We start from the raw sequence: 13,107 nt of genomic DNA on the forward strand, positions 1-13,107 counted from the left end.
GCAGATTATTGCAGAATCCTTCTTTTTTGTAGCGAGTGAATTGATCAAAGTTCGGGACTAAATCTTTTTCCAATTTAGTATCAGTAAAATTCTAGGAGAAATAATTTTCGGAATCCGGATTTGTCAGTATTTCTAGCAAAAAACAACACATCATTCTAACCATCATAAATAAATAAAAGACATCATATTTTTGTACATATTACCTCTTATATTTCTCTGAAGTCCATTTGAATTAGAGATTATGTAACGCCTAAAATCTCCATCATCATAGAAGATCATAGTTGGGTTAGAGAGATGATCATTTCACTCGCTACAAAAAAGTAACAAACGGCGGGACTTTTCACCAGTCAAAGGGCTGTCATTCCCTTGCTGGGTTTTTCATGAAGCTGGAGTATTATCAGTAATGGCAGAAGTAGCTTGGCTTACTCGCACTTGATGGACCGGTAGATATGCTGGACAAAGAACAACGAGGAGCGGAAGCCAACCGTGCCCAGCATGAGGAAGAAACCATAGCTTACGCAGGTCATATACCCAAAGAAGAAGGACGTCTGCATGAACCCTGACATGTCTGACCTTGCATGATAGTAGTAGAAGCAATAGAATAGGATGAACACTCCAGTGGAACCTCCACATAGCACAGACCTGAAAAACATAAAAAAAGTAAAAAAAACATTCCCCTTCAACCAAGGTTATTTTTTTATTAGTGTTTGGAACTCCGTGCCTACCTCCACCACCAGTTGTGGTCCTCCACGACAAGCTGAAAGTAGGTCAAAGCCACAGTGATGAAGGCGGTGACGATGATCAAGATGATGAAAACTATGAAAAGTATGCTGTAAATGGTGTAGATTTTGTGCCCCCAAATGCTGGCAAAGATGTAATAGAGCTCGATGTAGATGGCAGAGAAAGGAAGGAACCCTGCTATCGCCATTTGAGGAATTGTGCTCCTGTACCATGGCAGAGGAGGAATCTCTCTGGGGAACTTGGCAGTGCGGCATGGAGCTTGGAACTCGACCCGGTTTGACTTGGCCGCAGTGCCACCTAGAACAAGAAGCGGCGCTGTCACCAGAGCCCATATAAGGAGGATGACAGCTATTGTGCCCACAGGCAGGGCTGCTGTTGCATTATACGCAATCGCCACAGTGTTCAGGAAGCAGAAGGTCAGGAACAGAGGGCCGCAAAATAGACACCCTGTTAGCACCAAGTTCCTCACCTGAAATATCGGGAAATTATCTTGTGCCAATGTTATTTATTATCTAAAATTCAATTTCTAGCGTCAAGATGGTATAAACTTTATACCCAATTGGTTCCTTCTAGCTGCAGGTACATTGAAGTTGTAGTATAGCCAGCGATTCCAGAAGTAAGAGCATAAATTATAACCAGGGCCGTGAATAAAGCTCCCCTGTTGTAAGGGTAGAACACCCCAACTAAAGAAAGGAGGAAGATGAAGAGTGTACTGATGTAACATACAAACAGCAGAAATTAGTAAAATAAACTTCATATAAAAATTGGGTGGAAAACATGGAGTAGATGATCTTACAGGGCAAATAGCTGAGTGCCTGATCCAAGAACAGCAGCGAACAAGGATTTGTGCTCGGGAAATCTGAAGACGTCCCCATGGATATACTTCCACCCGGTCTCCTCTTGATCCTCTGCTGTCTCCTCATCATGCGAGTATCTTCCATGGTAGATTTAATCAGAGAATATCTCAGAAAAATAACCAATAGCAAAAAATTTAAAAACCTTTAACAATTCAAAGCGACCAGTAAAAATTTAAGAATTTTAAAAAATTAACAATTCACTCACTTGATGAAATCATTCCTGAGAACTCGCATGAGAATAGTGGACAAAAACCCGGTGAGGAGCAGCACAGTCACACAGGAGTTGATGATGGAGAACCAGTGAATCTCCAAATGACGTGGCTGAGATGAAATTTTGGAGTATTTTTCCATCCTTTTCGAGAACGGGATCTCGGTAGGCTTCCATGAGGCAGAGTAACCAAAGCTCACATCCATCTCCTTGTCCTCAGTAATATCTACGGAAAATTTCGGATCCCTCTCAACGTTGATTGCTATTACCTGATCACCATTGTAGAGGATATCAAAGTGGATGTGGTTGAACAGCAAGAATTTCAAGTCTTTGCCTTCTGCCTTCTCCACCTTCCCCAGAAAGCTCCACAACGGCAGATCATCGTAGAACATTTGAAAGTAGTAATCATTGGCAACTGCATCCCTGAACTTGGCGACATCTTCCTTCAACAATTTTTTCGAACAAGCCACCTTTGACTGAACATCTTCCCGGAAGTTAAGCTTATAAGGAGCATCAACGAGGCGATCCCCGTTGAGGACTTCGCCGAGGGCTTCTCTCTTATCCGACACAATGCCTGATTAAGTACAGAGAAAAATAGTGAGGCCGAGAAGGAAATAGTGTAATTAGTAGAACTAGCACCCAATATCAGCTATCGATTTTATCACAGTGTTGAGCACTCAAATTATAACAAAAATTGCAGGTTCAAATCCCAAAAAATAACAAAGTGAGCGGGTCGGCAATGGATAGGCCATTGGCAGGTGTTGTGGGTAAAATTGAAAATCAACATTCTACCAAAAGTGTTAAAAATAGTAATTTCCTTGCCGTTAGCTAAAGCTTTTAGCACAGTGGCAAATATCCAAACAAGCTCCCAGTCCAGAGTTGCAGGTCCAAATCCCAAAAAACAACAAACTATGTGCATAGGACATGTATAGGCCAGCGGCAGGTGTTATGGGGCAGAGTTAAAAATCAATTATCTTGCCGAAATGTTAAAAATAGTGTCCTAGCTATTAGCTATATCTTTAGCACAGTGGTAAGAGCAATAATTTAAACAAGCTAGAAGTCCAGACCTGAGGAGCAGAAAGGCAGATCGTAGTACCGATACGTCTCGCTGCAAGATCGACCCGGAAATTGTGAGAATTGCGAAACCCTAGAAGAAGTAAATCGTCCAAGAAACAACGAAAAACCCTAGCAGACGAGAACATACGATTCCAGCAAGAAATTATCAACGGAGAAAGAAATTCTCAAAGCGGATGACCTCGGATTGTGGAATGGCCCAACTTTGTTGGCGTAGAGGGGGACGGAATCTCCCTTGACATAGGTGTGATCATCAGCATCAGCCCTAACCTTCGAGCCGAGGAGCAGGATGAACGCGAGAAGGATACCGGGCCACATAGCTTCGACCTTGATCTCTCCTCTGGAGTAGAGAGAGAAACAGAGAGTTAGAGATATAGAGAGAAAGAGAGGAAGCTAAGGTTCTTTCTTCTTCTTAAAACTGTGAAAGGCCTTGCATATTCTCAGGATGAGATAGATATATCTCTTGGTTCCTTGTAGTGTTACACACAAGTAGAGAGAGAAAGGGAGAGATGGAATCAGAAGGGGAGCAGAAAGACAGAGAGATCCAGATGTTGAAGATGTGGAAGAGACCTGGACGATGGATGAACTTCGTCTCGTCCGGAGGTCACAGGATGAATTTCCGTCCCGATTTTTATCCAACCTCACGGACGGGATGGTCTTTTAGTCCTGCGACGAAAAGACCGTCCCGTCCGCGTCCCTGCACTCTGTAGTTCTGGATTGTTTGGGACATGGATGATGGACGGGATGGGACGAAGATCGTCCCGTCCGACATCCGGAATCAGTGCAGGGATATGGACGGGATAGTTTTTTTCGTCTGAGACCTCCGGACGGGACTTTTTTCGTCCGAGTGGACGAAAACCTTCATGTCCAAAGGTCTCGTGATGAATTTCCATCCCGACTTTCATCCAACCTCGCGGAGGGGACGATTTTTTGTCTGGGATGAAAAAACCGTCCCGTCCACATGCTTGCACTATACTCTCACAATGAGATAGATATCTCTCTCTTGGTTCCTTGCAGTGTTTGTTACACAAAAGTAGAGAGAGAAAGGGAGAGATGGAATTAGGAAGGGAGCAGAAGAGAGAGAGAGAGATGCAAATTTGGAGTCTTGAAGATGTGGATGAGACGGTTATTTCATCAGCAGAGGAAACAATTGTTCCCTCTGGATGTTTGGACAAATGATGGAAGGAAGAATTGGCATCTGGTCTCAAGAGGAGACAATGTTTTTGTCCACGGATGAAATAACTGTGGTGTCCAGGACCTTAGACGATGGACGGGATGGTTTCTACATCCCGAGGGACTCGAGTAGGAGATTGCGAGCTCTAGCTGGCCGATGTGCTATGTCGCATGTCAAATGTGGAGTGGCGTTATGCTGACGCATGGTTGGCATTTTTCCTGGACGTTGGACAGGATGAGAATATCTTGGACGAGAAGGTTTTCAGAGAGGAGGGGACATGGACAAAGATATTTGGAATGGGACAAACTCTGGATGGGATGATTCTGAAAAACCTCCAAAAATTAGGATGTAGGACACCCGTCTTTCGTCCCTGTCTTGGTGATCTTGCACTATACTTGAAAATGCTTCATTCTCTCTCTCTAGAAAGACAACATGTTCACTCTCTATATTCTTACACTTGTGATTTAAACAGCGTCATCTCTAACACCATCTCACTAGATTCTATCACTAGATAGTGACACAAACATGTGTTAACTTCTCTGGTGAGAAAATGGAAGAGAGAGATACATGCAGATATTGAGATGGTAATAATGAATCCTTCTTACTTCTCTAGAGTTTATATAATGTAAGAGAGAGAAAGCTGATAACTTCTCTTTAGTTAGATAACTGAAGAGAGATACAAAAGAAAGAGGTAAAGAGAGATGCTGAGAGAGGGAAGTTGCCTCCTCTTAAGTGAGTTACCGTAAGAGAAAGATATAGGGACAGATAAAGAGCGAGGATGAGAGAAATATAGATATGGAGAGAGAGTGGGAATCAAAGCTTCAACTATCATACAAATTTTTTGAAGCATTGACAAGTATATATGTGTATCAATTGTATCTATTAAGAAATAATTTAGAAATATCAATTAAAAGGATTCAGTTACGCTAATGATAGGGTTAAGATAGTTATAAGTAGGGTTTGACATTTTAGACCGTGGACCGGTCGGACCGGACTGAATTGGGTCCAAAAAAAGACCGGACCGGAAGTGGACCAAACTTTAGGTAAGGTTTAGGTCCATGCCAAAAAACTGGACCGGACCGGACCCTATCCCACATACTACCCATTCCCCTCCCCATCTCCCTTTCCATGACCCGCCCCAAAGCTCATTGACGCTGCTTCCCATGCACAACGCCTCTGTCCCCCCCGCCTGTTCCTCCGCCACCCTCGGTACCAAACTGGACCGGGAGCGAACAAGACCGGACCGGAACCGGACTGAACTTCAGGTGCGGTTTAGGTCCATGCCATAAAACCAGACCGGACCGGGACCGTCAAACCCTAGTTATAAGTATGAGATTAAAATACCATGTAGCTTTAGAAGTGTGTGTGCAACCTCTCAACAAAGAACATGACCTTGCTCGTGAATGTTATGAAATTATCCAGGAATCTTGCAAAATGAGTCTTGAATTAGCCAATGCTTGTGAAGTTTGGAAAGTTCTAAAAGTTGAGTTCAAACTCACATATAAACTGGATGCTAATATATTGTAAGTTTGCCTAATTCAGTAATTCCTTTTGATTCTAGTAACTGCAAATAAACGTGTCTCAATCCTTTGCTTGTAAAACATGGGCCAAAAAACAAGGATCAAATTAAGATGAAGACTGAAGATGATTACTATTCTCCAATTTATATGATCATGACCCTTGAACTGTTGGGTTCTAGAGTCATTGACATGGATGAAGACGACGATTCCACGCAATGGATGATCATTAAAATGAAGTACCTTTGCATGGATTGTATCCTTGATTTCTTGGATCTCAGAGTGAGACTAGTCGAGCTGTTAAAGTGTGCAGCCTCCAGACTTATCCACACAATCCTCGGCATGTTGAATCTCCTTCTCGTTGATGAGCCCCGTTCTACCTCCATCGTCGTCGTTACACTATCCCGATCGCATTGGGCATGGAGAGGGGGTTTGGGGAGAAGGGAAAAGAAGGTGAAGGGCCCTAAAAAATTCTGGCCTGGGTGAATTTTTCTCAAGGCCTTCCCCTATTTATACTCAGAGGTATGTTTCATAAAAAACCCCAAAACTTACGTATATTTTTTTATGTCTAAAAGATCATTTGCGTGCGACCCTCTAGGCCCATGTATCAACCTAGTTAACGACTCCCGCGGCCCTATAACGTTTATTGGCCTTCCAAATTAATTACCTATATCGTCATGTAGATTAATTAATGTCGAATCGATTTAACTTGATCCATAGGTCTATTCTCAAACACTTGGCGTGCGAAGCTATACCTCGTGCGCTTGACGCGACTTGTCATCAGTTACCATTAGAAGATACAAAGCAGCATGTATCAACTCCCTTATAAAACATGTTTGTCATCAGTTACCATTTACGTATAATCCCTCATCCACTTGACGCGACTTGGACGACTTAGGGTATGGTCAACTGTCATACCCTACTTGGTCATTGGAGTTAGTACTGATGCATTCGAAAATCATCGGAGAACTCTTTTATGATGTTTCCCTTCCTTTGTTAAGGACTTCATTGCATGATCTTCCTTGAGCTGTCACCTTTTATACCGAGTATGGACAATCCCATCTTGACCACTTAATCATCTTCATAAACTTATTGATGCACTGAAACTAAGATCATTTAAAATTCCCCATTAATAGAGACTCATTGGCCATAGTTAAAGTACAACCAAACGTCTACAAGATGTCTTTGATGACTTAGTTCTAAGGATCACATACACAACCGTGACATGAATCAACATGATTGACAATTCGCTATAATATCATTCATGGATTCGTATGAATCAATTCAGTGAATTCATTCTACTAAAGAGCACCTATTATATATCCTTAGTCTCTCCACAGTAATGGATACGGGACCGGTCATACTCATTATATGAGTGAGGGTAGATAATGTTATTCTATCTGAATATTTCGACGTCCTTCTCGTGTATCCTTCGAATAGGAATGTTTAGAACACGTGTTTAAAGACTAGTGATCTCTGTATTAAGATCTCATCATAATTCACCAAGTACGATCATGTATTCATGGACTTTATTATGAGCATCACACGTTCACCATAATGAATATGTTCTATTAATGAACCTTGTATGAGATGTGGAATGTGTGATTGACTTGTCGGCTACATATATTTCCATCATGAACCTGGGTTATAAGGTCATTGGAATTTCTCCTTGGCATCCCAGCACTTAGAGAGGCTCAATGCTATCATCATATGGTGACAAAAAAATACCCTGCGAGAACATTTGGTTTTTCTCCCTTGAAGACGTGTTGGACAGAGGTTTATAAAATAGAGAGAGATAGTTCGAGGTGACTCATTTTCCTTCCAATACAGGGATATATAAGACCCATAAGAGAGTGAAAAGGAACACAACCGTTTTCTAACGAGGATAGAGTGAGAATGATAGAGAGAGGTTGGAGGCCATTGACATGGTTGCCAATATCCTGGTTTATTGCAAAGAGACATATGTCGAGTATAGAGCACGGAGGTGGATGGACGGTAATTTTGTCAGTGGACGGAAAAATGTCCCCTCCTGGAGTTTGGACCATCCACAAGACAAAGAATCATGCATCAATCCCCGAACGTAACGATTGTTTCTTGCATGGACCAAATAATTGTCCCCTCTGGGGCCTTAGACGACAGACGAGGCAGTTTCTGCATCATGTGGAGTCATGTATTTGCCTAAGAGCTCCAGCTGGAATTCTACCGCCTGTGCCATGTGTCAAATTCCGAGTGGACTAATGCCCGGCTTCGTCCCGGACGTGGGACATAACAAAAATGTCTTGGATGGGACGGTTTTGAAACGTGACGAGACGTGGATGAAAATATTAGAGATGGGTGAACTCAGGACGGAACGATTCTAACTGTTGGAAATGTCAAACCCCCCAGCCCTAAGTTTTAGGATTGCGGGGTTGACTTGGTACATCCTAGAAAATAGGATGACTTGGTACATCCTTGAAAGTAGGATGACCTAGCGCATCCTTGAAAATAGGATTGTGCCTTCTTTGCCTAGTTTTTAGGGGGTATTTAGGCCTTGTGTTGTGCCTATAAAAGGCCCCCCATTTCCCTTGTTGTCTTCACCCCAACATCCCTTGATGTATTATTCTTATCTCCCTTTGAGTTGAGTAGAGTTTATTGGAAGTTCATTTGAACTAGAAATCTCTTTATCCTTCCCTCTCTCACACTCTTGGAGTTGGTGCTCTCTTGACGTTGACGACGAGGGGACGTGACGAGGCTAACGACTACGCCTCGGTGTTTCTCCTCGAATCGTCTTGGGATCTTCCTCGACATCTTCTGCATTGGGTCACGTCCAAGTACGCTTTCGCGAGTGTGTGCGCCCAACACTAACGAAGTTCTAAAAATTGGGACGTAGGACGAGACGATCTCCTCCTAGACGAATGTACACAATATCAAGATCATGGAAGAGAGATAATACCTGGAAGAGAGTGGAAAAAGGCTACGACTGTATTTCCACGTCATAATGACGTGGAGTTTCTCTTTTCTCAAGGGCTGGTAAGGGCTGAAACGCTATTACAGCTGTTTCAAGGGGAAAACTACAATTTTCCGTCGTTGTCATGCGAGCCTAAACCGAATAATAATAATACCTGAAGGTCGAATATTTGTGTACTATTAAAAAAGTTGTAGGGTCAAAGGGCATGTTCGAAGAATTGCTGATTTGATCTGGAGTCTGAAATAATCTCCCATTCATCGGATCAAGGGCGAGGAAGAGGGATCGGAGAGGGGGATTGATTGATTGTTTCAAGTTTAAGCTGGGAGATCGAAGATGGGGCAGGCCTTCCGGAAATTGTTCGACGCCTTCTTCGGCAACAGCGAAATGAGGGTCATTCCTTGCCGCAAATTAATTTTTATAATTTTATTTGTTATTTGATTCTGTCATCTGCCATCTGATCTATTTATTCGAAGAAATCCTGGGTGGTTCCTGTTTTCTCTTTTCCAATGCGGATTTGGATTTTCTCGGCGCATGGTAGAGCTGAATCTCGCTCCGGTTTCTTTCATTTTTGTGCATCGATCGCCGTTATGCAAGGGATGACGATTGAATTTTTGTTGGACGTCGTTTTAATTCTTCTATTGCATTTTACAGGCGCTATTTTTCTGTCTTAAGATGTTTGCCAGTTGGATTTTCTCCTTCCGCTTATTTCTTACTCCGATAATGTGTGAATCTTCTAACATGCGTAGTAAGAGGTAAAAAAATTGAGAGGCTGATTTATTGTTAAACCCGAAATTTGATAAGCTAATGGTTCTATGCGTCAATGCCTACTTTATTTGCCTTTTTTTCTCATGTCAGTTGTGCTTGATAATTGTTTTGGAATTCATGAGCTGTTGTCAACCCTCGCGAGATTAATCTGTGGATGTTGAATTGGTTAAAAGTTACTATCCATGTTAAAATTACTATCCATGTTCTATATCATGTAAACTTCGCATTCTAGCCATTATAATGAAATCAGAAATGTTCAACAGATTGTCAGTGGTGCTCGATAACTGTTTTGTTATTCATGGGCTCATGTGAACCCTCACGAGATTAATCTATGGATATTAAATCGGCTAGCTGCTCTTAAAAAGTACGCTCCATGTTCAAAATCATGTAAACCTCGCGTTCTAATCATTTCGATGAAATAAAAAGGTTCCACATTTGCGGACCAGTTTTAAATATCCGTCTTGTGGACCAGTTTTTGAAATCCATTTTCCGGATCATTAACTTATAGTCGATTTTCAATGTTATTGGACGCCCTTTCGTTTAACTTTTAAATCTCTTGCTTGAACAGGTTGTAATGCTGGGATTAGATGCGGCTGGGAAGACGACAATCCTTTACAAGCTTCACATTGGCGAGGTCCTATCAACTGTTCCAACTATAGGTTGTCATTTACAACTATTGAAATATTCTTACATATTTTTTACTTTCTCTCAGTGTTTTTCCTTTTTTAAGATACTCGTAGCTATATTCTTTGTTACCGTCTGTGAAAAGTTTTTCTTAAAACATGTTTTGGAAAAGATCTGTTTTCGATTGATCATTAAAGAAGAAAATGATTCTATTTCTTTAGCTCAGTTGTTTCCATTCCTTCGTACTTTAATTTTAATACTCAACCGATGACTGTCCAATTCCATTCTTTACTAGGTAACAGATGCTGTTCACGCATCATCCGATTTGGAAAATAGGCTAGAAAGAGAATACCCAAACTTAATTAACTGCCTAGGTTTCTAGGTTAGGAACCCTAAAGCTATTAAAATACAGAACTATATTTATCGTCAAACGCGACTTTTGAAAGCCCTGTGTTCTTTGCAATTTCGATTGTTGGCCTAGTAAGATTCTCCCGTTACAGTTCTATTTATATTCTTAGTTTTTTTTCCAAGATCAGCTTCCTCCTTTGACCTACTCAGGTTTCAACGTGGAGAAGGTTCAGTATAAAAATGTTATGTTTACCGTCTGGGATGTTGGTGGGCAAGAGAAGCTGAGGCCTTTGTGGAGACATTACTTCAACAACACAGATGGCCTGGTAAATTCTGTGATGAATATCAAGTTGCTTCATTGGTCATCCTTTTGTATTTTAATCGAAGATTAAATTGTCTATCAATTTGCATCTCTCTTTTTTTAATCAAAGAGTTAGGTAACCTAGTTGCAGGTCTTCTGATTATCTTACTGTTTCACACTTCTATCTTTTTTATGCATTTCCCAGATCTATGTAGTTGATTCCTTGGACCGTGAGCGGATCGGCAAGGCAAAAGCTGAATTGCAGGTCTTGGGTTTTAGAAATTACCTCATGAGTGAAAAAATTCAGATGAGCATTATTACTATTGACAAATTTGCCATTCCTTCAGGCTATAATCAGAGACCCCTTTATGCTAAACAGCGTCATCCTGGTTTTCGCCAACAAACAAGACATGGTAAACTCAACCAAGAGATTATTTAGACCTTATTTTCCGCCCCATAATCTATAATGATATAATTTATTGGTCTTAGTTTTTATCCTGATCCAGTTCTACTCTGATATAATTTCGTTGAATTCCATCAAGAATTCAATCAAGAATTCTTAGTTTCCTCAAAAAAAAAATTCCATCAAGAATTTGAAAAATGATTTTATTGGAGTTAAACTAGTTTCTTGGTTGAATAGGTTACACTAAAAAACTATCCAAAATCATCTCATAACCGTTTTGCTCTTATCTTTTATGGCATTATTTCAAGATCTCTGTTCCAGACTTATATGACTACATCGTCACGGAATTATCATAATTCATGTTTTCCTTGATAAGATGTCTGTTTTTCTTAACCATTTTGCACTTATCTTTTATGGCCTTATCTCAAAATCTTTTATGGCCTCATTGAACTATCATAATCCAAGTTCTACAGGATAAGATGTTGGCTTTCCCAACCGTTTTGCTCTTATCTTCCATGGCCTTATTTCAAGATCTTTGTTCCAGACTTATATGGCTACATCGCCATAGAACTATCACAATCCAAGTTTTACTGTATAAGATGTTGGCTTTCCCAACCATTTTGCTCTAATCTTCCATGTCCTTATTTCAAGATCTTTTTCCAGACTTATACTACTACATCGTCATAGAACTTTCATAATCCAAGATGTTGGTTTCTGATCCATTGCTAGTAATTATTTTTTGATTCGTATCCCTATCAAGCTTTGTTCTTATCCCGTTTTCAAATTCCACCAAGAATCTGATGAACGACTTATCGGTGATGCAAATCAAACAAAAACCATCCAGTTCATCTCAATATCAATCTTCGCCCACACCCTGATCAGAATATATTTGTACAGCAACTAAGTGACTGTTATTACTATCCAAATTGTGATCATCATCATCATCCATGGGGGGCTTGGACCAATGACAATGACGAAACCGTAACTGATGTTTGGAAGATAAGGATGATACTGATGATACAGCTCAGGAGACAAATTTGTCATCAACATCATGATCGTCATCGTCATGTCATCCATGTTTTGCTTGGATGAATGACGACGACGAGTCCTCATCGAGCGATAGATGACGATGACCAGGCGGATGTAGATTTGACATTGTTCACTTGTCCGGTTGTCATTCATGGCTAAGATCGAGTGGGTTACTAGGAAATTGTACTTGTATTGAGCTCAATGATCTCGATTGTTCATCAGAGAGGAGCGATGACGCCGCAGGAGGTTTGCCAAGGGCTCGGCTTGTATGACCTTAAAGGACGAAGATGGCACATACAGGGGACCTGCGCCATCTCTGGCGAGGGCCTCTACGAGGGCCTCGACTGGCTCGCCAGCACCTTGAAAGAAAATCAGCTGCTTGGCGGCCACTCCGCCAGCTCCTCTTCCTGACCGCCATCCTTCCACTATCATGGTACATAATTAAAGAAAAGTTCAAGTTTTTTCACAATTTCACTGAAATTAAATCTAATAAATCTCTGTTTTTTTTGTCATTGCAGACATGGCGGCTCGTGACTTGGCAGGCATTTGGCTGATATCGGGTAAATTCTTGTAACTACTTTTGGTCTTATGATTCAGCACATTTCTTTCTTCAAAAAAAAAAAAAAAAGATTGAGCACATTTCTGAGTAGTATTCGTTTACGGGACGAGATGCGTCATCTGTCTCATCCTGATATATCACGTCGGCACTCGGCCATGCGCAGCTCAGACCGTGGAACAGGACAGGGCAACGCGTCCCCATGACGTCGGGGCGTGTCATTCCTATGGTTTCTAAAATGCTTCATAAAAATGAGTTTAATCCATTTATTAGTTCATGATGGATAAAAAAGTTTTATTCTAAATTGTGAAGTATATCTTTGCCAAATTAACAACCCATCCATCAGATACAGGCAAGCATTCATATCATGAATACTGATGGTTGTGCTATCTGGTGAGGAAATTCACTCCATGCACCGCTCAAAAGTGCCTGAGAGGGATGATAGATGAAAGAGATAGAGATGAGAAATGAGAGGGAGAGAGAGATGAGCAAGGTGAAAGAGAGACATTAAATGAGAAAGAGGGAGGTGTAAGAGAGAGTGAGAAACATAAGAGAGAAATGTG

The 13,107-nt window shown here is 41.2% G+C and overlaps 2 protein-coding genes across 2 annotated transcripts; one reads left to right on the plus strand and one right to left on the minus strand.

The window, feature by feature from the left end:
* Positions 1 to 239: 239 nt before the first annotated feature.
* Positions 240 to 3,314, minus strand: LOC144711952 (transmembrane 9 superfamily member 2-like). The gene is made up of 7 exons (XM_078586113.1): positions 3,062 to 3,314; positions 2,874 to 2,914; positions 1,804 to 2,380; positions 1,538 to 1,675; positions 1,297 to 1,453; positions 726 to 1,210; positions 240 to 642 (listed from the first exon to the last, which is right to left on the minus strand). The coding sequence occupies exons 1-7, from the start codon at positions 3,196 to 3,198 to the stop codon at positions 423 to 425; spliced, it is 1,755 nt and encodes a 584-aa protein (XP_078442239.1). The 5' UTR covers positions 3,199 to 3,314; the 3' UTR covers positions 240 to 422.
* Positions 3,315 to 8,715: 5,401 nt separating this feature from the next.
* Positions 8,716 to 12,627, plus strand: LOC144712117 (uncharacterized). Its single transcript, XM_078586304.1, has 7 exons — positions 8,716 to 8,908; positions 9,852 to 9,942; positions 10,466 to 10,581; positions 10,762 to 10,821; positions 10,904 to 10,969; positions 12,211 to 12,421; positions 12,507 to 12,627. The coding sequence occupies exons 1-6, from the start codon at positions 8,852 to 8,854 to the stop codon at positions 12,397 to 12,399; spliced, it is 579 nt and encodes a 192-aa protein (XP_078442430.1). The 5' UTR covers positions 8,716 to 8,851; the 3' UTR covers positions 12,400 to 12,421; positions 12,507 to 12,627.
* Positions 12,628 to 13,107: the final 480 nt, after the last annotated feature.

Source organism: Wolffia australiana, chromosome 14, assembly GCF_029677425.1.
Source record: "Wolffia australiana isolate 7733 chromosome 14, ASM2967742v1".
Classification (NCBI taxonomy): Eukaryota; Viridiplantae; Streptophyta; class Magnoliopsida; order Alismatales; family Araceae; genus Wolffia; species Wolffia australiana.